This window comes from Cucurbita pepo, chromosome 15 (assembly GCF_057944985.1).
Source record: "Cucurbita pepo subsp. pepo isolate OVF chromosome 15, ASM5794498v1, whole genome shotgun sequence".
In the NCBI taxonomy this organism is placed as follows: Eukaryota; Viridiplantae; Streptophyta; class Magnoliopsida; order Cucurbitales; family Cucurbitaceae; genus Cucurbita; species Cucurbita pepo.
Window position 1 is genome coordinate 7200551 of NC_141812.1, and position 26483 is coordinate 7227033.

General features: G+C 35.2%; 1 protein-coding gene across 1 annotated transcript in view; it reads left to right on the top strand.

The window, feature by feature from the left end:
* The window catches only part of LOC111811402 (pleckstrin homology (PH) domain-containing protein), a 72023-nt gene that overhangs the window by 39443 nt on the left and 6097 nt on the right, over positions 1-26483 (top strand). The window contains exons 25-54 of the mRNA XM_087117799.1: positions 6-347; positions 439-570; positions 1997-2110; positions 2184-2368; positions 2485-2593; positions 2796-2939; positions 3045-3329; positions 4322-4972; positions 5057-5233; positions 6747-6850; positions 7045-7334; positions 7425-7509; positions 7597-7938; positions 8228-8587; positions 8672-9161; positions 10451-10614; positions 12840-13002; positions 13135-13404; positions 13538-13732; positions 16671-16713; positions 18595-18716; positions 18844-19335; positions 20447-21214; positions 21357-21430; positions 21507-21852; positions 21928-22029; positions 24945-25100; positions 25231-25409; positions 25481-25996; positions 26252-26429. Coding sequence (XP_086973925.1) covers positions 6-347; positions 439-570; positions 1997-2110; positions 2184-2368; positions 2485-2593; positions 2796-2939; positions 3045-3329; positions 4322-4972; positions 5057-5233; positions 6747-6850; positions 7045-7334; positions 7425-7509; positions 7597-7938; positions 8228-8587; positions 8672-9161; positions 10451-10614; positions 12840-13002; positions 13135-13404; positions 13538-13732; positions 16671-16713; positions 18595-18716; positions 18844-19335; positions 20447-21214; positions 21357-21430; positions 21507-21852; positions 21928-22029; positions 24945-25100; positions 25231-25409; positions 25481-25996; positions 26252-26429 — 7578 coding nt within the window. The remainder of the gene's footprint in view (positions 1-5; positions 348-438; positions 571-1996; positions 2111-2183; positions 2369-2484; positions 2594-2795; positions 2940-3044; positions 3330-4321; positions 4973-5056; positions 5234-6746; positions 6851-7044; positions 7335-7424; positions 7510-7596; positions 7939-8227; positions 8588-8671; positions 9162-10450; positions 10615-12839; positions 13003-13134; positions 13405-13537; positions 13733-16670; positions 16714-18594; positions 18717-18843; positions 19336-20446; positions 21215-21356; positions 21431-21506; positions 21853-21927; positions 22030-24944; positions 25101-25230; positions 25410-25480; positions 25997-26251; positions 26430-26483) is intronic.

Below are 26483 nucleotides of genomic sequence, written 5' to 3' on the forward strand. Positions count from 1 at the left end.
CCCAGGTTTCTGTTACCTTGGCTACATTGTCATTTTTCTGTCGTAGACCTACAGTTTTAGCCCTTATTGAGTTTGCCAATGCCATCAACCTTGAGGAAGAAAGTTGTGAATCATTGAGTGATAATTCATCATCAAGCATCATAAAGCATAATAGCCAAATCGAAGAGGATGAACAGATTCCAAAAAACATGGAGGATGGCATTGTGAAAGGTTTGCTAGGAAAAGGGAGGTCTAGAGTTGTATTCAGTTTAGAATTGAAGATGGCTCGTGCACAAATTTTTCTAGTGAAGGAAAATGAAAGTAATCTAGCAAGTTTGTTTCAAGACAACTTGCTTGCTAATATCAAGGTTTTGTTTCAAAGTCCCAATCTTACTCCAATAGACGTATTGAGTTTTAAACTTTGATTGTTCTTGAGATCTCTCCTTTTCTTCCTTTCAGGTGTTTCCGTCCTCTTTTAGTATTGAGGCTGCCCTTGGAAATCTGAGAATAAGTGATGATAGTCTTTCAAGCAGCCACATATATTATTGGGCATGCGATATGAGAAATCCTGGTGGCAGTTCTTTTGTTGAGGTTCGCTCTCTCTCTCTCTCTCCCTCCAACGCACATTCATATGTATGTATGAATATCTATTAATCTTACGAGCATGTAGATAGTGGCAATCTTGCATTATCATTTGTGGGACGACATTTTGTTCTTTTTATCCTTTTGGCCTATTATTATCTTACACTGTATTGATTTCCCTTTCGATTTATGATATTTCTCCTCAGTGTCTTATATAAAAAATATTTACGATTGCATGTCTTTGAGATTATATGAAAGTGAATGCATATCTCCCAATTGTTATTTGTAAAGCATAGGAGTCAAACTTCAGATCTCCTAAAATTTGTTCAGAACGGAAGTAAATTAATGGGTATTGAGGAGAATAGAAGAAACGATGAGTAGCAGTGTGTAGTACCTTGAAGATTCTGTATTTTAATATTTTCATTTTGGAATAAGGCAGAACTATGTAAAGAATATAAGTAACAGAAAAACAAAGTAACCTAAACTACAATGCAAACTAAATATCATAGGTGTGTTTACAAAACTTGTACGAATTGAAGTCTCCAGTTGGAGTTCTCTTTCTAAGCATCTACGCGGGTTATTCTTTTTCAAGATATTAGTAACGAATTGGAGAATTTCTAGTAGAGTTCTGATTTTTTCGATCTTTGTTTTGTTTTTTCTACCTGCTTTCTTCCAGTCTAACATTTTATATATATATATATATATATATATATATATATATATATATATATATAGATATATATATAATATATATATATATATATATTTTTTTTTATTATTATTATTATTATTATTATTTATTTATTTTTATTTGTTGTCTTTGCTAGATAAATGACCATCTTTCTTTTCTTTCTTTCTCTAAAAGAAATAATAATAAAAAATAAAAAATAAAAAAACTCTTGTAGTATTCATCTAAAGTGAGTTAGAAATGGGATCTTCAACTTCTATAAAAATCCTGAAATTTCCCAAGTATACTAATAACACCTGTGAAACGACACTAAAATCACCTAATGTCGGTTGATACATGGAACACTGATCCAACCCTCTTTGATAGGAATATATAAATATGAGTTTGCTTAGTCGAAGATAACTTGAAGCATTGAACAAATGATTCAAAGATAAATGACAATGAATGGCGCAGAATGAGTTGGTATTTAAATGCTGATTGGTGTTGTCTCTGAAAAAATAGTTTGGAAGATGCTCATCATATCTTTCTTTTCTGTTAGTTGGTGGATTCTGTGTGGTTCAGACTTGTAGACATCTTTCATTTCAGTGTATATCCCGTAGACATATTAAAGTTTTTTGTACTCAGTGCTTTTGTGTGCGTGGTTTGAGAGAATAATGCAAGTATAAAAAATGTTCCTTGCATTTTACAATTTTAAGTTTTATACTATTTTATGGTGTTTCTTTTTTTGAAGTTTGCTACATATTGCAGCTCTTCTTTTCTTCGTACAATGTCGATGATGAAGATTATAATGGTTATGAATACAGTCTCCTGGGGAAGCTTTCAGAAGTACGCGTTGTGTATTTGAATCGATTCATCCAGGAGGTAATCCTTATACTGATTATTATCTTTCCATGTTTTACGCGATTCTATTATTCAGTCATAAAATTATTTGTAGGTTGTTAGTTACTTTGTGGGTCTCGTCCCAGAAAATGCTGAGGGTGTTGTGAAGTTAAAAGATCAAGTAACAAATTCAGAGAAGTGGTTTACAACTACTGAAATAGAAGGCTCACCTGCTTTGAAGTTGGATCTTTCTCTTTCAAAGCCTATAATATTAATGCCTCGAAGGACAGACAGTCTTGAGTGAGTTTTAATGCATATGTCATCGTTTCAACATTTCATATGACATTTATATTTATTAGCGGGTATTGTCTTTCCTTTATTATAATTATTTACATGTCCTGATTTTTCTTCGGCAGTTATTTGAAGCTTGATATTGTCCACATTACCATTCAGAACACATTTCAGTGGATTTCTGGGAGTAAAACAGACATGAGCGCCGTGCATTTGGAAATTTTAACTGTAATGGTGAGTTCTATTGGGGATTTGTTTGAAAAATTGTTGATCAGCTCAATATCTGTGTAAAATGGCCTTTGAACTAATTTTGGAATGGAAAAAGGTTTCTCAAACAATTTAATTATCGGCAATTTTCTTATGTGGCGCAGAATTAGTTTTTTGAATAGCGTTAGTTTGTAACAATGTCGCAGTCTGACCACTGTATCATATTCAGATCGATGATATCAATTTAAATGTTGCCGTGGGTGCGGAATTAGGGGAAAGCATAATTGAAGATGTCAAGGGGGTTTCAGTGGTCGTCCGCAGGTCACTTCGGGATTTGTTGCACCAAATACCAAGTTTAGAAGTTGGAATTCAGGTAGCCATATCAACTATTCCATTTTTCATGAAAGTATTCTTCTACAATAAGTCTGGTTACAGATGCAATTAATTTTTTTTTTTTCTCCGGCTGTCATTTTATCAGATTGAAGTGTTGAAAGCAGTTCTTTCAAACAGAGAGTACCAGATTATTACTGAATGTGCAATGTCAAATATCTCTGAGACAGCAAACGTGGTGCCTCCATTAAAAAAAATTAATGCTTCTTCAGCTGATATAATAGAACCTGCTACTCGCCAGGTTCTAGATGGGACAGAATCTGAAACAAGCGAACCGTCCTCAGTGTCAATGAAACTCTCTATAAATATTGACCTGGTTCAGTTGAGCTTACGTGCAGGAATATCAGGAGATGCATCGTTAGCCACTGTGCAGGTGTTGCATCACTAACTGAATTTTCCCTCCTGCAGCTAATTTTCAATATTAGGATCCATGTAATTCAAACATAGTTTCTAAGTAACTCTCCTAAAATGAACTCCTTATTTCATTATGGGTAGCAGTATTCAATGTTAGTTTTATTTTTTAGGAAAGGAAAGTGGATGATATATTGAATTAGAGAATAAGTACAAGAGAGGAAACTTGTATAAGCGCTCGCTAGTCGTTAGGAGTAAAGAAAGGGATAAATGCAATGCATTTTTTATTTTAGGGTTCACGATACCGTGAGTAGTCAAACATCATCCATGCATTGGTCAAGCGAGGGAACACTCTTAGGGGACTATGCAGTGTTCAAAGTTCTTAGTACAAAAGACTATCCTTCACTATTTATAGAGGATGATAACGAACTAACAAAATATAATTACTATCTCAACAAGCTTTAACTTCTTTTCTTTTCTTTTCTTTTTTTTTTTTTTTTTTTTTTTTTTTTTTTTTTTTTTTTTTTTTGAATTTTATGAAAAGGAAATGTTAGGAAACAAACTTCATGAGTGAGGAGGAAAAAGAAAGGAAAAAAAAACAAGCAACTCAAGTAGGAGCATTACTACCAAGAAAGATGTAAAAATAAAATCAGAAACAATGAGCCAACAAACTAAAGGATCTGGGGACAGCAGCAATAAGAAGCCACAAGGCTCCAACTAGACCCACCAAAATAAAATTCCGTGAGGAAGAAATCAAAGACATGAGAACATTATATTATAAATGAAGCTCATCTTTTTTAAAGAAAAGTTAAATATATTATCCCACGCTTTTTCCTTTTTATTTTTAAAGATCTTTATTCTAGGCCCATTTATCAAATATGTCCTTTTCACTTCTATAGTTCTTGTTCCACATCAAATTTTCAGCTTTTCCTTTGGTATCTCGAGTAGATTCTATATTTCATATATTGCATTGTCAATTCTTTATGTGCTCTGCTTTTAAATTGCATTTTGCAGGCTAATAAGGCATGGGTATTATACAACTCCAATACAAACGGTGAAGGTTTTCTTTCAGCAACACTCAAGGATTTCACTGTTCTTGATGAACGTGATGGAATTGAACAGGAATTCAGGCGGGCAATAGGAATTGCTAACAGCATTGGCACAGTTCAGCTGCACATACCGACTGATGAGCAGAATCAATTCACAAGTGATGCAAGTACTATAGATGAAAATGTTTCTAAAGCAGTTCCTACAATGCTTATTCTTGATGCAAAATTCACTCAGTTTTCAACATTTGTCTCGTTATCAGTTCAAAAGCCTCAACTTCTTGTTGCACTTGATTTTCTCCTGGCTGTTGTTGAATTTTTTGTTCCAACCGTTGGCAGTATATTATCAGATGAGGAAGATAAGAGCTATTTTCATGTTACTGATGCTGTTATCTTGGATCAGTCACCTTATATGCAGCCATCTTCTGAACTGCATATATCTCCTGGAAAACCATTAGTAGCAGATGATGAAAATATTGACCATTTCATCTATGATGGTAATGGTGGAGTAATGCACCTAACAGATAGAAACGGAGTTGAACTCTCAGCACCTAGTAAGGAGGCAATGATATATGTTGGGAATGGGAAGAAATTGCAGTTCAAAAACATCATTATCAAAGTATTATTCCTTGCCCATAATTTTCTGTTAACTTCTATTGTTTGCATTAAAATTTAACTTAAACAATACTTTTAACCATTGTAGGGTGGACAATTTTTGGATTCTTGTGTTTTTATGGGTACCAACAGTAGTTATTCAGCATCTAAGCAGGATGAGGTGTACTTGGAGTTGGGGGATAATGTCGTCCAGCGAAGCTCTCATGAAGTACAATCTCAAGATATCACCAGCAACAAGTCTACTGAGTATACTATTGAATTGCAGGTTGAATACTGAAATATCTTGATTAGCTCTTGCAATGTGATTTATCTATTTCCTACAGCACCAGGCTCATCGGAATAAATACAATTAATTAGTCATTGTCTTCAAAGGAGGAGGAAAACAAAAAACAATTAATTAGTCACTATCCTAGAAAGAAAAAGAATAAAAAAAAATGACATCCTAATACAAACATAAAAAGACCTAAAAATTACAAAAATTGAGGAGATGATTTTCTAATTTGATATTTGAGAATATCGTAACTTTGACATTAATTCCAACACTCATCCTCAAGGTGGGTTGTATATGTTGCAATCCCAACTTGTCATTCAAATCTTCAAAGTTAGGTCTTGGTAATGCTTGGTGTGGATACCACTCGCTGTTGGTTGGTAAGCACATAGTTAAGTTGAACTACTTCATTGTTCACTTTTTTTGAGATGAAGTGTCGATCAATTTCAACATGTTTTGTGCTACATTGTGAATTGGATTCTTTGCCATGCTTATTTCTGGCTTGATTGTCACATATTATTTGAATTGGAGATAAACAACTTTTTGCATCCATAATCCATCACACATGCCATGAGCAAGAGCTCTAAATTCTGCCTCAGCACCACTTCTTGCAACCACAAACTGCCTTTTACTTTTCCATGGTACAAGATTACCCCATACAAATGTGCAATAACCTAAGGTAGACCTTTGATTTATAATATTACCTAGCCAGTCTGCATCGGTTCTTGCAAGTATTTCTAAAAAGTAGTAATTTTCTTAAAGACATCTTCAGATATCCAAGAAATCAGTATATAATTTCCATGTGTTTTCCATTAGCATTGTCCATACATTGACCAACTATGCTGACAGCAAATACAATATTTGGGCATGTGTTCAAATATGAATTAGGCGTCCTACAAGACCGTCAACTGGCGTGCTTTCATAATTAAATCCAAGTTCCTTTTGTGAGTCTACAAGAGACTCCGTGGTTTGCACTCGAGCATCTTGGTTTTTTTTTTTTTTTTTTTTTTTTTTTTTAAGATCTAGCTCATATTTTCTCTGCAATATAACTGTACCATTATGATATCAAGCAACCTCCAAGAAATATTTGAGTTCTCCTAGATCTGACCTAAAATTTTTGGGCCAAGTTATTCTTCAACAACTTCAATTTCAGTTCATCATTTCTTGAAAGGATGATAGCATCTTGTACTATTAGGAGGGCATCTCTCTTTATGATCTAATTGACAATAAGGATACCCAACACTGATAACGAAAGTTGCAAATAGATCAAAGGAACTTTTTAAGTTGGCATGCCTTCTAGGATCAATTTTCTTTTTACATTCGAGTGGAATATCCTTTATTTAGCTAGGTGATTTAGCACCCCCCCCCCCCCCCCCCCCCCCCCCAAACACACAACAGACACTGTATTGAAGTAACTGCCATGGCTAACAACATAATAAATACACATAGAAGTTATTTAAACATTTATGAGCTGGAAACTTGGTCATTTTCATTTATGTACTCCATCCAGGCAATTGGCCCTGAGCTGATCTTCTACAACACATCGAGGGAAGTAGGGGAATCTACAATCCTCCAGAACCAACTTTTGCATGCTCAACTAGATGTATATTGCAGGTAAATGTAGTTTCTCTACATTTATGGAAAACTTTATTTGAGTGAAGGAATTAAGAATAATACGAAAAATGCTAGTGCGTACTCATATACTATGCATATTCTTTTCCATTCAGAAATGTGTATATTGCATCATTATGGCTTATTTTCTCAATTTCCCAGTTTAGTTATGTTCTACATACTTATCATGGCCATAGGTTTCTTCTCAAAGGCGATACAACTGAATTTAGTGCAAATGCACTCGGTTTGACCATGGAGAGTAATGGAATCAGGATTCTAGAGCCCTTTGATACATCAGTACATTATTCGAATGCTTCCGGAAAGACAAATATACATTTATCTGTTTCAGATATATTTATGAACTTCTCATTCAGCATCTTGAGACTGTTTCTAGCTGTTGAAGAGGACATTGTGGCATTTCTAAGAATGACTTCGAAGAAAATGACAGTAGTATGCTCCCAGTTTGACAAAGTTGGAACAATCAAAAGTATGCCGTCACATTTTTATTCATGTTATTGACTATAGATGGAAAATATCAAAAAAATTTATTCTTCCAGCTCTTATCTTGGTTTTGCAGGTCCAAACAGTGATCAAGTATATTCATTTTGGAGGCCTAATGCTCCACCAGGTTTTGCAATTTTGGGTGACTATGTGACACCATCGTCAGTAATCTCTTTTATATGAAGTTCCCTTGGCATTATCTTTTCAGTTTGATTTTTGTATTGACATGAGCACTCATTACATGGCAGTGATAAACCACCAACGAAAGGAGTTCTTGCAGTTAACACCAGTTTTGCAAGGGTAAAGCGACCTATATCTTTCAGACTAATCTGGCCACCGGTAGCTTCTCAAGACAGTTATAATTATCACATGAACAATTATGATTCTTCACCTGGTGATGATATTCTAGGCCAGGAGGACTGCTTTTATTCCATTTGGTTTCCTGAAGCACCCAAAGGATATGTTGCACTTGGTTGTGTTGTCTCCAAAGGAATTATGAAACCGCCATTGTCTGCTGTTTTCTGCATCGCCACTTCCTTAGTTTCTGGTTGTTCCTTGAGGGACTGCATAAGTATCAGCACCAGTGTACCGTATGTCAAATGTCAAACTAATGAATCTCTCTTTATGTTCATTTTGCATGGCACATAAATTTGTTGGTTTTCTATTTTTATTCGTATTTGGATATTGGTGGTTGTTTTGGATGTCTTACGTATGCAAGGAGCTGTATTCTGGACGGGTTTCTTCTTTAAGATATAAACTGGACTTCGCAATCCCAGATGCATTTAAACTATTCACTGAATTTTGATTTCTCATCTTGATTAAATTTAGGCATTTATTTTGTAAAACTATTTTTGATACAACGTTATTGATAAGTTGCAGGTGCCGTTCAAATATTGCTTTATGGCGTGTGGACAATGCTGCTGGATCTTTTCTGCCAGCAGATCCAACAACCTTTAGTGTGAGAGGTACTGCGTATGAACTGCGTCGTACAATTTTTGGGTTTCCTGAAGTGTATCTTCAAATGTCTAAGAGTTCAGATAGTCATGCTTCACCAAGTCAAACTGAAACCTCCCTTCCGGAGAAGTCACGTATTGTAACTTCTGGTCAGCATTTTGAGGCTGTTACTGACTTTCAGTTGATATGGTGGAATCGAGGATCAAATTCCAAGAAGAAACTATCAATATGGCGTCCAGTTGTTCCTCAGGGGAAGATTTATTTTGGTGATGTTGTTATGAAAGGGTGTGTACTTTCCATTTTCTATTTTATTTCAGTATGTTTGAGTTTTAGTTTCTTGGTTAACTCTTGGTTGTCATCTGAACTCAGATTTGAGCGTCCAAATACATCTATAATTCTTAATCATACTGGAGATGAAGAGTTGTACAAGACCCCACTTGATTTCCAACTTGTAGGGCAAATCAAGAAGCAAAAAGGAATGGAAGATATATCCTTCTGGTTGCCACAAGCTCCTGCAGGGTTTGTTTCCTTGGGTTGTATTGCATGCAAATGTAAGCCTAAGCAACAAGACTTCAGTGCATTGGGATGTGTGCGAATGGATATGGTGGCATGGGATCAGTTCTTGGAGGAAAGTGCCTGGGATTTTTCAGATGCCAGGCTAATAACCGAGCCATTCAGCATATGGATAGTTGGTAATGAGTTAGGGACCTTCATTGTTCGGAGTGGGTCTAAGAGGCCTCAGAGGAGTTTCAATCTTAAGCTGGTGGATTCACATGTAACAAGTGGTTCAGATAACACTGTAATTGACGCAGAAGTGAGAACGTTTTCTATAGCAGTTTTTGATGACTATGCTGGTTTGGTAAGAAAACTACTCCACTTTGGTTTCATTTTAGTTTTATTAAATTACTTGAGAAATAGTTATTTTGGCTATCTGGTTAATGAGCTTCAAATGAAGGGGAGCGTTATGAGAGTCAATTTAGTGTCCTTGAACTTTTTTCTTATTTTGATTATTGTTCATATATGAATAAACAACCCTTGTTAAATAATATAAATCTTAAACTAGTATTTTTTGCATGCTGTTGACTCTTTTTTTTCGGGTCCCTTTTTACTTGAAATTTTTTTCTTATATATTCTTTTCTTTCTTGAATTAAACCTCAAGTACCTGCTAATGAAATAAAAAGAATGTTCAAATGTCTACCGAACTAATAAAGACTCAAGACTAGCCCTTACTAACAAAAGAATGAAAGCTCTTGTTTTTTTTTTTTAAACCAGAGACAAAACTTTTCAGTCATGATTGAAAAGTTCAAAAGAGTACAAAAGCGTCAAAGGCTACGAATTGTAGACAAAGAGAGCAAAATAAAAGGAAAAAACAGGAGAAAACATCCTGTGAAAAAGTCCTCTAGATTACATGTTGAATTTCAATATTCTGGTTGTAGATATTTCTGGTAGTAATTTATCGAATTACTTGGATCTAAAACTGAGCAACTCTAGATGTTGTTAGAGTAAAGGACTGTCAACAATCTAGTAATTACCATGGCAATGGTATTGTTCCACCTTATTTTTTGTTGTTTCATAATCCAAGCGATTAAGTTTTTTCTTCATGGAGTAGATGTAACACTAAAAAAGATGGATTTTTGTTCACAAAAGAAATCTTAGTTTCCTTTGCCTGTCCAGGATTTGACGGTGGACCTAAAACTCTTTTGCCTGAAATGGATAGATTTAATTATAAGTGTGGAGTACATAGACATCGGAATCAGCTCCTGGAGTGTTCCCTCATCTGGGAGTGTTGTGCAACATATTGTTCTTGTTTTATTTCTTCTTTGGCAACCTTCATTCCTTGCCCTAATGACCAAACGTGTGCCGATTTTAGCACATACCTAGGAATTTTGTTTATGTGAAATTTTACCTTTTGGTCCTAACCTTGCTTTTTCTACCTTTCGGCCTACGAATTTTGATGACACTCTATTTCCTCATAGAACGTTGTCATCTTTCTTAATATTCTTTCTTTTAAATTTGAAATATAAACCCTCTTTTTATGCACATTTAGATTATTATAGTTAGAAATAGACTTCTTTTTGCAGGTAACTGAACCAAGTTTGACCTTTTTTATTGGTCTATTTGCATAATTTCTCTTCTTGATTTTGACAGATGGTTCCATTGTTCAATATATCGCTTAGCGGATTGGGATTTAGCCTTCATGGAAGAAAAGGTTATTTAAATTCAGTTGTGAACTTCTTTTTAGCTGCCAGATCATATAATGATAAATACGAATCCTGGGAGCCACTTGTTGAACCGGTAGATGGATTTCTAAGGTAATTACCTTGGGATGCTTCTCTTTTTTCTTTTTTTCTTTTTTCTTTTCTTTCTTTCTTTCTTTCTTTTTTTTTTTTTTTTTTTTTTTTTTTTTTTTTTTTTTTTTTTTTTGAGAAGGAAACGAAACTTTCATTGATATAATGATAATAGACTGATGCTCAAACTACCAAATCTATACGATACTAAATTACAATAGAAAGAAAATTCCAATTAAGACAATGGTCCTGAATAGTGTAATAAGCAAAGTGTTTGGAGAGAGTGCACCAAGAAGAAGCCTTCAGATGAGAAGAACCAAAACAATTATTCCATGGAAGCAGCTTGTTGTGAAAGATCTTTTTGTTCCTTTCCAGCCAAATTTTTATAAATGGCTTTCACTGCATTGGACCACAAAATCTTTGATTTCAATTCCTGTTTGTAGATAATGTATAAGAAACTAAGTATTTCTAATACTAAAGGAAATTAAAAAGGAAAGGATTAACCAAGGAATTACTCAAGATTAACCACGAATCCTACTGTATCAATTCTATCCCTCCCAACTCATCCTCAAATTTTAAAAAGAAAGGTGAAGATAGAAGTAAAAATGTAAATAGTTTGAATGGGAACACGATTCAGCTTCAGTCTTAGCTGGAAAAAAACGCTGATCACCATGCTGCCTGAAATGAGAAACGATCATTCAACCACCAGCAGCTAGCCATGGAGAATGGGCCACTGTAATCTCCCAATTGGAATTGAATCCTCCCATATGAAGAAAAATTCTCGAAAGAACATGGAGAAGATTAATGTTGAGCTGGACTAAGAGTCTGTAATATGTAAATTCTTTCGGGAACTGGCCACATTAGTTTTTGTAGAACAACGATTGGACTCGCATGCTGCTTGGGTTGAGAAGGCCAAATTTATGTTAGATTGAGGTCAACTACACTTCACATAACATTTGCCACAAATGGTCAAATCTTCTATTTCTACGCTATCTCGTCTTCCTCTTTGTGTGTGCCCAAAAACCTTGCATTTACAACAACACTTGCTTCATGTTTTCATTTTCAGTTTTTTATTCTTCTTTGCGCAACTGGTCTTTTATGCTTAAGGTTTTGTCAGCCATTGTTTAACAATCATCCTTGCTCATGTTTTCTTCTTCCTGCACGACAATTTCTTTTCTTCTTTGCCTGAGTTTTCTTTTTCTTCGTGTGAGTTCTTTTGATTTTCTTGATTTTGCTTTGCGACTCATGAGCTCTTGGTTTTTGAAATCCCTTTTTTTTTCTTTTTTCTTTTTTTTTCAATTTTGCTCACATGATGCTCCATTCAGCTCTCTAAATGTTCCATAGCACATTGGGTGTCAATCAACCTTTTCCGAATCTCCTCCAACATAAAGCATCCATCCTGATTTCCTCCAATTTCCACCTCTATCAGTTTCAGTTCACATTTGAAGGAAAAATCTCTTTGTAAAGTTCAAACATTGGTAGAATTATCATGCTGGAATTCCTTTTCAAAATCGCCGGGATTTTTCGAGTGCATTTATGATATTTTTATCTATACCAGTTTTCATGTCTTCCTGTGACCTTTCTTAATTCAAAACACTCCTTTCTTGGAAGTTTCTTGAAATTTATTCTCAAATCATGAAATAGGGTACTCTGAAAGGTATCCCCGTTGTAAATAGTTTTGTGCTATTGGCTAATGAGCACAGCTCGTGAATCTTCCTCTTACTTTTGTCGTCAACCAAAGTTTCTTGGTCTTCTTTCGGCAGCAGCCAACATTATCCCATAAGGTCTCTCTGATACTAAATTGGTTTAGCCTAATAGAGAAAACGAGAACTCCCTCCAAAGAATCTAGTCCCAGTCTCTATTAAAAATCAAAGGTATTAAAATACGATTGAGGTATTATCGATTAATAAAGAATTTAAAACAAGTTATTTCAAATACTAAGAGCAAACCAAAAGAATTGGCCAAGGAATTATCCATGATTAACCACTAATCCTTCTGCGACATTTGGGCTCAAATCTTGACCTTTTTGTAAATCCTTTATTTCTTATCCAAAATAATTGGAGAGCCTTCTTTTATCTCCCCAGCCTTTGCTATCTTCAAATAAAATAGCCTTAGTTCGTATGAACTAAAAATTAAAAGTTAAAGGAAAGAAAAGCCTGTCCATATAATTTAATTTCTTCAGGATGATGTCACATTCAGTAGTCTAAGTTTGCACATTGAAATGACTGACCTAATTTGGTTTCTTTCAGGTATCATTACAATCAAAATTCCACTGGATCAGCTTCTCAGTTGCATCTTACCTCAGCTAGGGATTTAAATTTGAATATTTCAGCGTCTAATATCAATATGCTCATTCAAGCTTATGCAAGCTGGATCAACCTCACGAATGTTCAGGAGCATAACAAAACAAAAGTAGTACATATGTTTCTTCTAATTATAATTTTAATATTAATAGCCTCTGTAGATCAAGATCGCATTCAATTAACATGCTATGTAGTGACTAGCTGACCAATTCTTCCTTTTGTCCTGGGAATTGTCATGTAGGACTCGTTGTTTCCCACATCTGGTGGAAAAGGTATCGGTGATGTACAGGCCAAGAGAGACTATTTTATCATCCCTCAAAATAAACTTGGTCAGGACATTTACATCCGAGCTACTGAAATACGTGGTCTTCAAAATGTAATTCGGATGCCTTCAGGGGACATGAAGCCCTTAAAAGTTCCTGTTTCAAAGAACATGTTAGATTCCCACTTGGAAGGAAAACATTTTAAAAAAGATAGAAGAATGGTGACGATAATAATTTCTGGTGGACAGGTATGGCATAATTTTCATCAACTACTTTGTGAAGACTTTTTCATCCGGCATTTCCTTACATATTTTGCTTTCATTTATGGACAATTGTCTACACTTGATCATCTCTTACTTGGAAAAAAAACATTTGATACAGTTGCCAAAGGTTGAAGGACCAGCTGTTCACCAGTATACTGTAGCTATTCGTCTTACTCCCCTCCAAGGGGCTTTTGTTGAATTGCAACATCAACAGAGTGCACGCACATCCAGAAGTAGCTCAAACCACTCATTATCTGCTGAGGTTGACTTGGTCTTCTGGAACGAAATATTCTTTTTCAAAATTGAATCTCCGGTGGGTATTATAAGCTTATTCATTCAACATGTCTGCATTGGTTTATGCACAACCTTACATTAGCCACTTGTAATCACAACCATCTTTATTTTATGTGTTCACATTTACACCGGTAGCAATTATTTGTTATCTCAAGCTTTTTTTCTCACTTGTATGAGTTTTTTTTTTTTTTTTTTTTTGGAACAAAAAACTTCCCATTGATATCATGTAAAAGGTTACAAACTCCCAAAGGGAGTGAAAGTAAAAGAAAGAAAATACAAAATCAAAAACTTAGAAACGAGTACAATCTTCTTCTTCATGCTCATTAATGAAAACTGAACAAACTTGAAGAGTGGACCACCTAAAAACCCTAGAAAAATCTATTGAAATGCAAATATATGGTGAGAGAGGAATGAACGAAATAAATGCTAACAACTAACGAGAAAGAATCCTTAGTGCCCCAAAAATCTTCAATGGAAACTATATTATCAGTCCCTTTCCTCAAAGATAGAAGAAGTACAAGAAAGGCCATGTGTCGCAAAACGTTATCAGTTATAACCTTCCCACATCAAGAATCTCTTCAGAAATAATATCACTAATATGGTATAGGTTGTGTCTGCAACAGCAATAATTGTAAAGGATGATAGTTCAGTGTATATACGTCTTTTCTTGAATCAATGGGAGATTTTACACATCTGAAAAACCACAAGTTTCAATAAGAAGCAAATTTGGCAGGTATGGAAGATGGAGGAAGAGGAAAAGTATCATAATCACCTTCTTGAGATAATGAACAAGCTTCAAAATAAAAATCTTCAAGAACATCCTCCAAGTTAGGCTCTATAATTGATTCCACACTGTTCATGCTAACCATGGGTTCAACATTAGAATCATCATGTGAAAGAGACATAGGGTCTTTGGTCGAGTGGGTAACTCCTCTAGTTAATACATAATTTGGATTCAAAGGGTATAAAACAATTTGGTACTATGTATTGGGGAACAAGGAATGTGAAGGATCAGAAGAGGTAACTTGTTTCACGAGGAGGGCTAAAAAGCGTGAACAACCAATTAATTCGGGATTCAAAGAATATCCTCAAGGATTGGATGAAATGAAGAATATGCCCCTGTTAGTTAACGGGTGTTCTTATGTCAAGGACTCGTTAATGGTCTTATCAACTGCCTTGTCAATTGAAGCTTTTGAAAATATGACCTTACCAACTCCATCATTAATGCTCAACTTCATTTCGAAATCATGCAAGACTACACCAAATGAGTTTTTGTCAACCAAATTCTCACAAATTTATTTCATTAACTACCTTGTCTAGAACATCAATGCCCAAACCCTTTTCAAATTCAAATTTTCAGTAAGTGGAGAAACAAAAGACTATTGATCCTTCAATACCTCCTGGCAGCATAAAAAATCTAGAGACTTATCAAGCATGCTAGAATACATAAAAGAACCGCAAAAGGTGAAGAATGGGATGCAGACATATCACAGGCTCTAGTTGGAATAAAAATACTTCCTAACATTTTGTCTTTCATTTTGATTGTGGAAAGAATAAAACCAAAAATGTTCCTCTTAGCTTCCATTTTGGCTGAGCAACAATCCAATCTATTTAATGTTGAAGAATAAGTACTAATAAGTCTTCCTAAATAAGGCCTCCCAAAATGACCGTGAATGGCTTCAAAGCAACCACAAATTCAGAGATTCGGGGGTAAGTCCAAAATCTCCACCAAGCACCATCTCCCTTAGTAAACTTAGGCACACAATGCTTTTCTTCTAACTATCTCTCAATCTTCATACGAAAAGATTTAAATTTCTTCCATTTTTAATAGGTAGAAAATTCTCATCTTCAAACTTTAGCAAGGCCTTGTCATTAATCAAAGGATTACTAACAAAAGAAGCTTCTAGCTGATCCTCTAAAAAATTTTGAATACCCAACCAATTACCATGAGCAAAAAATCTAGAAATTTCCAAAATTGAACTCCGATCATCTTCTGTTATTTCCTTTTCTTTTTTCACCTAGAAAGAATGAGTGAACTTCTCATAGGGGGATAAACCGTTGTTACTTTTAACAATATCTAACTTAGATCTTTCATTTCTCATTTTAGGAAGTTCCACATGTTGAACATTTGAAATCATGCCAAATCTTCTTGTTGCGTAATGAAGTTTCTTAGTAAATCCCAAAGAGTGAGCCAACCCCTTTTATCAACACCAGCACTTATTGATAAAACCTTCCTACCTCCAAAAGGAAGCCATATAATACAATCGAGAGAGCAACATTTTTGAATCCCTGATGTTCCAAACTCATCCCTATATTACTTCTAAAAGGGTGAAAACACAGGGCAATGCAACAAACCCATTAATGCAATACTACTACTAATCCATGCAACAATTACTTGAACTCATAGCAATGAAACTTAAAAATGACCTTAAATGTAGTTGATTCATAGGGTTAATATAGATGAAAATCTTAACTGGAAAAAGAATCTGCAGAAGAGGAATAGGTTGAGGGTTTGAGGGTTGAAGGTTGAGGGTTCTATTGGGTGTACTCTTAAGAAACGAGAATATTAAAAGATTTCATTTGTAGTTATTGTTGAATTGGTAGTTATCCATGGCTATTCAATCGGATTAATCGTTGTTATTTATATAGTCCTCCTTTTGGGTGAATTAGTGATGTTTATAAAATAAACTGTGTCTAATTAGTCCTTATGGTGTTTACCGTGCTGATATTTCCGCAGTCTTGATTCTTAAAATGATGATTAGGGTCATTTTCATTTTTATATAAAAATCTGTATAGAACACCAAATATCTTTCTGGAGGAGCTGAATCAGAAATAATTCTTCTGCTTACATGAGAAAATTTCTAACTTTTTCCAGAGTTTGTAGATGCTTTTTCTTTTTCTGTCAATACCATGTCTTTGTGACTTCCTGATGCTTTTCATGTTTCTTAAATTCACAGGAAAAATATATGCTGGAGTTGATGGTAATAGATGTGGGAAAAGGTACCTTAATGTGCTAGTAGTTTTCTTAAATACATATGGAGAGATGACGTACTCATGTCTTCATACTTGATCTTTTTGCTAGTTGGTTCACATTTGTGTTTGATGCTACTGTTCATGTTCCGATTTACTGATAATGGGATAAGAAAATTGCGCTGCCACATGGAAATATTGAACTAACACTTGTTTTCCATGGATACTGGAATTTCTTTAGTTATCATTTTATAAATATAATAGCTTCAAATAAAACAACGAAGAATGCATAGATCAATTAGACCTTTGTAGTTGAGCGTTCGTGGATGGGAGTATACTAAGTTGGTGATCAAAAGAAGTCCTTGTGTTGTGAAAAAAAAAACGGAATCTTACGAAGTCGCAATGTGAATAACGCAGCAGCTTCAGATATGTATAACTAGATTCTTGCACACATTCATGCACTGTAATTAAATTTTTCATTTGTGACTTCTGAAACTAACCCAGCACACAGTGGAATTGAATTGAACTCATATGAGTGTTCAAATCACTCCAGGAATACATTCACTCCAGGAATACATTGTTTAAAATTGAAACAGGGGTATCTTCCAATCTGAATTTTGTAATTCAAAATAAAAAGGGCAAGATGGGAATCGAAAATGTAAGACCTGACACCTATAAGGTACCTTGCTGCCTCATGTGCATCAAGACGGGTGAGCGTGAGAGAAGCATGTAACACCGTGGAAGTGCTCCAATAGAAGTGAGCACAAGAGAGGCAAGCAACACCCGTGAAAGTTCTCCAAGAGGATAGTATACACGCGTTATGTGCTCTCACGGCTTCAACTGATAAATGTGCTAACAAAAGAATTTCACAACTTAACTGCTTTAAGAGTTAGTATCCAAGTCGAGAATGAATTATATTTATTATTCAGCTTGAGGGGGAGTGTCGAAGGATTAACCTTAAGTTATGAATATTTGTGTAATCCTAATAAATAATATAAGTAGTTGACCACTCTTGTTTATCTCTATTTTTACCTAGGATTTATTTGATTTATTGTAACTGGTTGCAAGTAGCTTGCTGTTTTTTCTTATTTATTTTTAAAAAATTACATGTCTAGGGAAAGACTAACTAAAACCTAAATCGATAGATGATCTAAATTCCCTATATACTAGATAATCTAAATAAATCCTTAGGTAATAGATAACAAGATAAAGATAAATCTAAATAAATTTCTAGTTACTATTTAACTATAAATCTAATGGATATCATTCCTTCTTAGCTTGGATACTAACTCATGAATTACACAAATATCCTAATTTAAGGTTAATCCTTATTCAAAACTAGTATCTAGGGATTTATTTAGATTTATTATTACCTAGTAGGTAGGGATTCAGTTAGCCTGTATTATAAAAGGCAAATGTACTTCTGTGAAATTAAGAAAAAAGGTAGTAAGATAATTTAGACTTTCAACAGTCAATATTTGAAAATGACTCGATAAACTCATTACTTGAAGTGGAAGGATAGATTGGGAATGATTGTGACAATAACAATAGGAGATATCTGGTTGTTTGTGGGTCAATGTGCATGAGTGTTATCAGTTGAGTATATTTGTACACTTTTATCGTGAATTCCAATTAATTTTATACTTGGTATTTTGTTTCAATAAAAAGTAGGGGCATGGTTGTTAGTTGTGTTATTTTAACAAGTTCCGTTGGTGATGTTTTGCATAGTAAAACTGTCATGTTTCGTTTTAATTGTGTGAATCTGTTTTATTCATTTCTAATTGTTTGGTAGCAAATTGTTATGAAGAATATTGTTCATACTGAAATAATTTTTTGTACTTTTTGAGTAGCAAACCAGTTATGAAATTTTACCAAGGTGACTGTAATCTTCCCTCCATATCAATTCTACAGGTGACGCTACTGGATTCTTTTCTGCCCCTTTAACTCAGATAGCACAGAGCTTGGAGGATGAATTTCACTTGCATGATCACGTTAATAAGTTAAGCTGGATAGAACTTGCTTCACCTAGCTTGGTAATATGTTTTGTTCTTCTTGTACTATATGTAATTGTTTGGCATCCATATGGAAGCCTTACATTATTTGTCAAATGCCCATATGTTAATATCGCAATGTCTAATTAAAAGAATAATTATATTACAGGGGAAAAGATGCAAGTTCAGTGGAAAATTAAGTTGTACTGTGCTTTTGTCGCCCAAACAAGAATTTGAGAACATAAATCAATCCTCAAATAAAGGAAGGAAATCTGGATCTATTCAAATAAGTCCGAGTAGGACTGGACCATGGACTACTGTTAGGTTAAACTATGCTACACCAGCTGCTTGTTGGCGCTTAGGGAATGATGTCATTGCCAGCCAAGTGACTGTCAAGGATGGTAGCCGATATGTGACAATTAGGTCTCTCGTCTCAGTGCAGAACAATACTGATTATATGCTTGATGTCTGCCTAATGTCCAAACATTGCAAGGAAAGCATACATCTCCTGGATGAAACTGGTAGTTCAGATCGTTCAACAGCTGATAATAACATGGTTGTTACAGAAGAGTTCGATGAAACTGAAAAATACAGCCCCACTGCTGGCTGGGTTAGCTGCCTGAAATTCAGTCAGGATTTCTCAGAAGTAATCATTCCAGAGGTATAATCGTTCTCTCTAAGAGTGAACAGTTGAATTCAAATTATGATTTTAGAAAAGTAAAAAGTTGAAATCAAATGAAGAAAAGCCATTATTTCAAATAATTTGATTAGAAAGAACTTCATTTCTTACATGTTTGGTGGAACTTAAGTTGGTTGTGTCCATAAAACTTAGTTATATTTTAATATTAATTTCTCGTGATGTGTATGTTGTATATTTCTTCTAAATTTCCTCGTCAGAAAGCTTTCTTTATGCCCAATTAACACAAGGATCAATCACTCTTCTATGATCTCTGTCCTTGGGAGGACTCACACAAACAAAGTTCAAAATAGACACCCTTCCTAATATATTCCCTGCAGAAGTGTGCCTCTGCATACATGTGCATGACAATGCAGATCACTTATTTATCATCTTTGTGGCACGCTTCTCAGAGAGCTTTGTATCTCTTGAGACCAACACCACTTGCTGAGTTTTGTGACTAAGAGCACAACACGCATACGTTTTTCTGTTAAAGCTAGCAATACAAGGAATCCATAGGAGGATGTCATCTACCTTAAGGCTTTGTGGACTCTAAAGTTAAAATCTCTCTCAAATTTCTTTCTTTTAATTTTGTTAACTACATGGAGGGCCTTCCTCTAGCTCCTGTAGCTCAGACAGTTCTCAATTTCTTATTGGTCTTTTGCCATGCCAGTTTTTGAGCGACTAAGTGGGGATAGAGTTTGACAATTTAACAGGGAAGGAAAAGGGGTAATGGGTCGAGGAATCGGAGAGGTGAATTGGGAAAAGAGATAGAATAAGGGGATATTACAACCGTGTCAAATGAGGTTGTTACAATTAAGATGTATGTATTAGTATTGAGCCTTTGGGCTGACTTGATGCAGGTCAGTCTCGAGGAAATAGTTAATATTCAATTTTTAGTTCAGTTCTCCAAGCTAAGCTTTGTCGATGCTTATAGCAATTTTGCATCATAATTTATAGAAGTCCACTTTTCCATTGATGATTCTCGAGGAATTCTTATGGTGCTTTCTTGTTTCCGTTATTGAAGTTCATCGTAGTTCTGTATAGCTTGTATCCTTTATTAGGCTTCCTTTTAATATACTGTTCACTTGCACAGGTAACATCAAGAGTTGAGCTACCGTCTGGTTGGGAATGGATTGATGATTGGCATTTAGACAAGAGACCTCATACTGCTGCTGATGGTTGGGTTTATGCTCCAGATGTCAAAAGTCTTAAATGGCCTGATTCTTCCGACTCTGTGGAATCTGTAAACCATGCGAGGCAAAGAAGGTGGGTCAGAAGTAGGAAACAGATAAGTAATATAGAGAAGGAAATATTCATAGGGCAATTGAAGCCTGGTGATACGGTTCCCCTCCCTTTATCAGTGCTGGCACAATCTGGTCGTTATATATTTCATTTGAGGCCTTCGACACTTAAAAATTGTGATGAGTACTCTTGGAGTTCAGTTGTAGATAAACCTAATCAAGAGGATGCTAATGGGCCTGATATTTTCTCTGAAGTATGCGTTTCAAACCTAAGTGAATCTGAGGAGTTGTTGTATTGTGTTCAGACAAGCGGAACCTCATCAAGTAGTTCTCATAGGTTATGGTTTTGTTTAGGCATACAAGCCTCGGAAATTGCCAAAGATATGCACTCTGACCCTATTCAGGACTGGAATCTTGTTATCAAGGCTCCCTTGTCTATTACCAATTACCTTCCGCTTGTGACAGAATTTTCGGTTCTACACAAACAGAAAAGTGGCCATTTCATTGGCTGTTGTAGAGGAATCCTTCATCCAGGGAAAACTGTGAAGGTCTATGATGCTGATATCAGAAATCCATTGTTCTTTTCACTCTTCCCACAGAGAGGATGGCTTCCTGTACATGTAAATTTAGTTCACTTTCATCTTGCAACATTTAAATTCTACTTGAGAGATTTTTCTGTGCCTATTCTTTTTTCTTTTCTTTTCTTTTTTTTTTTTTTTTTTTTTTTTTTCCTTTTTCATCCTCCATTTTTCTTTTTAATAGGAAACAGTTCTTATATCCCACCCTCATGGAGTTCCAGCAAGAACATTAAGTTTGAGAAGTTCAATTACTGGAAGGTTCCATTTTTTATCCCTACCCCATTTGTCTCTCATTCTATCTTCATGGAGGCCAATGTGATTGTGGTTTGTGCAGGGTTGTTCAAGTTATTCTTGAACAAAACCATAGTAAGGAGCATCCATTCCTGGAGAAGATCATCAGATTCTACGCACCTTACTGGTTTTCTATTTCTAGATGTCCTCCTCTCACACTCCGTCTTGTAGACAGATTAGGGAGAAAAGATTCACGAAAGATTTATCACCGGCTTAAGTCCAAGACTAATACTGACATATTTGAGGAAATAACTGATGAAGAAATACACGAGGGTTACACAATCGCTTCTGCTCTGAACTTCAATTCGTTGGGCCTCTCTGTGTCAATTAATCAGACTGGGAAAAATCAGTGTGGAGATGTTAAAGAACTATCTCCTCTGGGTGACATGGTAATTTCAAATTTTGGTTCCATTATCTTCTTAAAATGGTCAAGGAGTTCTTTATTAATTTGATTTTATCTGCAGGACGGATCCGTAGATCTCTATGCTTGTGATGATGAGGAAGGAAAACGTATGCAGCTTTTCATTTCTACAAAACCATGTCCCTATCCATCTGTACCAACCAAGGTAATTTTTAGATTTGAGTTATTGGATGCTTCCTTTTATGCTCTCTCCTCTTTCGCATCACCCTCCAAAAAGTTGTGTTTTCTCATTTAGCACGCTTTCTACCTCTCTACAAGTTCGTGGTGATGTTTTTGTGTATTAGTTTATTTTTCCTTAGCAATTTTAGCTGTTATCATGGTTCTCTTTGGTCTATTTTCTCTTTGCTCTTGTTCTGTGAAAAACGAAGGCTAAAGTCCTTTGTGATGGCTTGTTCGTTCGCACAGTATTGTTTTCAAGAGTAAAAAGGTGGACAATTGACTCTCATGCTAGTCTCTCTGGACTCCCAATCTATAATCTCCTGCATACATGCATAAATGTATTGACCTGGTGCGAAAAGGCTCTCTTTTTGCAAGGTGAAAATTTAAATGATGGATCTCATCTGGTTAACTGGAATGTTTTCTCTCAGCCTCATCTGCCTGGGTAGACTAAGGAGGGAGTGTAACAAGGGTCCTCTTAGCTAAGTGTTTTTACCTCCCCTGCCCAAAAAATAAAAACAAAAATAATGGAACTTGTAGTTGTAATGGAACAAAATACTTGTATTTCAATGGGTCAATAGTATACATAGCCTTCTTATATAGGAGAGACTCAATACAAAAAGGGAAGGAATCAGAATTAGAATAAAATAAAATCATTGGTGATTGCAATAAATTAACATATTTACAACCGTTTGCTCTGTACTTGGGACATATGAGATACATACCACCCCATTTTCAACTTTTTCCTTTATGAAGTGTTTTTCGACTTTGATATGCTTTATCCTGTCATGTTGAACTAGATTATGAGCTATTGCTATTGTCACAGTACACACATATAGGTGTCTTTCAAAAAAAAAAAAAAAAAAAAACCTTCATTTCTTCAAGTGATCTTTATATCCATATTCCTTCACATATACAGTTAGCTTAAGCCCTAAATTCTTCTATAGGGCTACTTTTGGCTACCACATTTTGTTTTTTACTACATAAAGTGACTAAGTTAACTCCAACAAATGAACAATAGCCCGACGTAGACCCTCCATCCACTGTAATTCCTACCCCATCAACATTAGTATAATTTTCAACCTGTAGATGGTTGTGATTTTTAAACAATATCTTTTTGTGGAGTACCCTTCAAATATTTCAAGATTCTATATGCAGCTTCCAGTGAATGTCCTAGCGAGTGCATGAATCTGTCCTAGCGAGTGCACGAATGTAATATCTGGACGTGTATGAGACAAATAGAAAAGTTTCTCGTTAGTCTTTGGTACTATAGCTAATCCTTCACTTCAAGTTTGGTTCAATATCTGTAGCAGCTATCTTGCATCCAAGTAAACATGTTTCTCGAAGTAAATCTGTAGTATATTTTCTTTGGTTCACAGAGATACCTTTTCTAGATCTCGTGAACTCCATTTTTAGGAGATACATTAGTGTTCTTAGGTCTTCATTTGAAGTGCACTTGAAAGCTTTTCTTTAGAGTGGTCAATTCTGCTTCGTCATCACCTGTAAGAAAGACATCATCTACATATACAATTAAAACCGCATTCCTAGGACTTTTATTTGAAATGCACTTGCAAGCTTTTCCTTTAAAGTGGTCGATTCTACTTCGTCGTCAACTATAAGAATAATGTCAATCAAAATCACATTTTTATAATTTGTAGAATGCTTATAAAGATGGTGTAATCTACTTGACTTTGAAGGAATCCAAGGCTTGTAGCTATTTTCATAAATCGTTCAAACCATACTCTTGGAGATTGTTTGGGCCCTTATAGAGATTGCTCTAGCCAACATTCTTTTTCCTTCAATATTACCATGAGAAGCATTTTTTACATCAAGTGGGTAAAGAGGTCAATCTTAGCAGCAAGAGCAAAAGTTTCCTAATAATCAATCTCATAAGTTTGAGTGAATTCTTTTGCAACTAGTCTTACTTTATATCTTTCAACACTATCATTAAAATTACATTTTATGGTAAACACTCGTTTACATCCCACTATTTTCTTATCTCTCGACAAATCTACCGTTTTTCATGGCAGAACTCTTTAGAATAAACGACCAAAAAGTGCAGGGTCTTCCTTTGGAGATAGTCCTTTGTGGCTTCCATAAGATGGAGAAGATCCAAAAACATTTCCCTCTATGATGCTTTACTCTTGATGCTTCTTGGAGTGCAGGAGAATGCCTCACTAAGATTATGTATTTCCATACTTAAATTGAGAAATAATACATGTCAAAAGATCATCACTAGTCCAAGGGTCAAGCCCAATAATTGTATGATCTCATTGTCTAGATATTTTAGGAATAAAGATTTAGATATTTAGATATTTTAGGAATAAATATAGAAAATTTTTAATCTATATAAATACCACTCCACCCTGCGAAGTTGTTCATCCCTAGCAAAGCAAAGTGTAGTAGTTTCTATAGAGTATTCAACGGCATACTCTTCTACGGGAGTAAGCACCACTACAAGAATGAATAGAATAATACAAATAATATAATCACATAATTACACTGCTAATAAAAGAAGAAAACGAATCCGATATTTCCAGCTGATAATTACTAAGAACAAACCAACACCATCTTTTCTGTTTTGGTCTCCTGGTAGTGTGTCTCTTTGTTTGAAGCTGCTGGAAACTTCTAACATGGCTTGGGTCCAGTGCAAGTGAACCCGAGTCTTTTCCTTTTTAGGTTGTCATTGATTTGAATTCTAGTCAGTATTCAGCAGATGCTTTAAGATTAAACGATTGTGGATAGTTTGATTATAGTTATTTTTTGGTTTTATTGATCAATTGGAGATATTTTCTATAACTATATGGTCATCTGCATATCTTACCTTCTAATGGAATTCAATTTTTTACCCAAAAAGAGTAACTATTTTATGCACCTTCTTAAATCACAACCATATTATTTTAGGTGATTTCAGTTCGCCCATTCATGACCTTTACCAACCGGCTTGGTCATGATATTTTTATTAAGTTAAGCGATGAAGATGAAACAAAAGTTCTCCATCCGTGTGATTCAAGAATGTCATTTGCCTTTCTGAAAACTGATGGGCATGATAAATTCCAGGTCAGTCAACTTCTTATAGCGTACTAAATCGAAATCATATAGCTGTACTTCAATCGATATCCTTACTGACAGTAAAATATACCAAAACTTTTTATCTCATTGATTGATTTTGTTTGTGTTTGCTTTTTAGGTACGTTTAGAAGATACCAGTTGGTCACTTCCTTTTCAAATAACGGAAGATACAATATTTTTGGCCTTGAGGAGATATGATGGTACTCGTAGATTTTTGAGGATAGAAGTTCGTGGCTACGAAGAAGGATCACGTTATATCATCGTGTTTCGTGTTGGATCAGCAGATGGCCCAATCAGGTACTTACATACCTGTATCAAGGTTTATGTTTCGTTATCGTGCCTAACTAATTAAAACTTTGATTCATCAGGGTTGAGAACAGAACTGGCAATACAATCAACTTACGTCAGAGTGGATTCGGTGAAGAAGCTTGGATTTTGTTGCCGCCCCTTTCAACAACAAATTTTTGTTGGGAGGATCCTTATAGCCAACATTCCTTAGATACTAGGATTAATAATGATAGTCGTATTCGAGTTTGGAAACTTAATACGAGCACGGGATTTTGCTCTTTAGAGGATGCCGAAACAGAATTATGTTGCCATGTGGCGAAAGAGGGTGATATTAATGTAGTTCGGTTCAGAGACAGACAGCATTTGGAATCTGGTTTTCATGAAGAGATTGGATACGTAACGGCTGCAAGAAATTGGAGGTCTCAAATGCAGAGACCGGTGCAGGATAATGAAGCAGCACCCACTGAGCTTATAGTTGAGTTAGGAGTGGTAGGGATTTCTATTATAGACCACAAGCCAAAGGAACTGGCTTATATGTACTTGGAGAGAGTTTTTATCTCATATTCAACTGGATTTGATGGTGGAACAACAAATAGGTTTGAACACTTTCTTCCTGTCCCCTTGACAATAATCCCCTTTGACATTTTAACTGGGAATAGTTGACTTAATCTCTTACTGTGATAATTCTTTTCCTGTGCATCTTTGTTTAGTTAATATTTGTTCGTCGCTTTCTTTGATCTCTCAGTGCTTTATTCTTTACACCAGATTTGTGGATAATGTCTGGAATTGATTGAGTGATGAAGTCTTAGGTTACGAGATTTATGAATCAAGCTGACACTTTTATTTGGCAGGTTCGAGATCTCATTTGGTAATTTGCAGCTTGATAATCAACTCCCCCTGACATTGATGCCAGTGTTGTTGGCTCCTGAGCAGACCACAGATAGAACTCATCCAGCATTTGGATTGACAATAACAATACAGAATGAGAATATTGTTGGAATCCGAGTCTTCCCATACATTTGTGTTCGGGTAATGTATGATTTTAAATATTAGAATAACGATGTAAGAAACTATACCTTCATT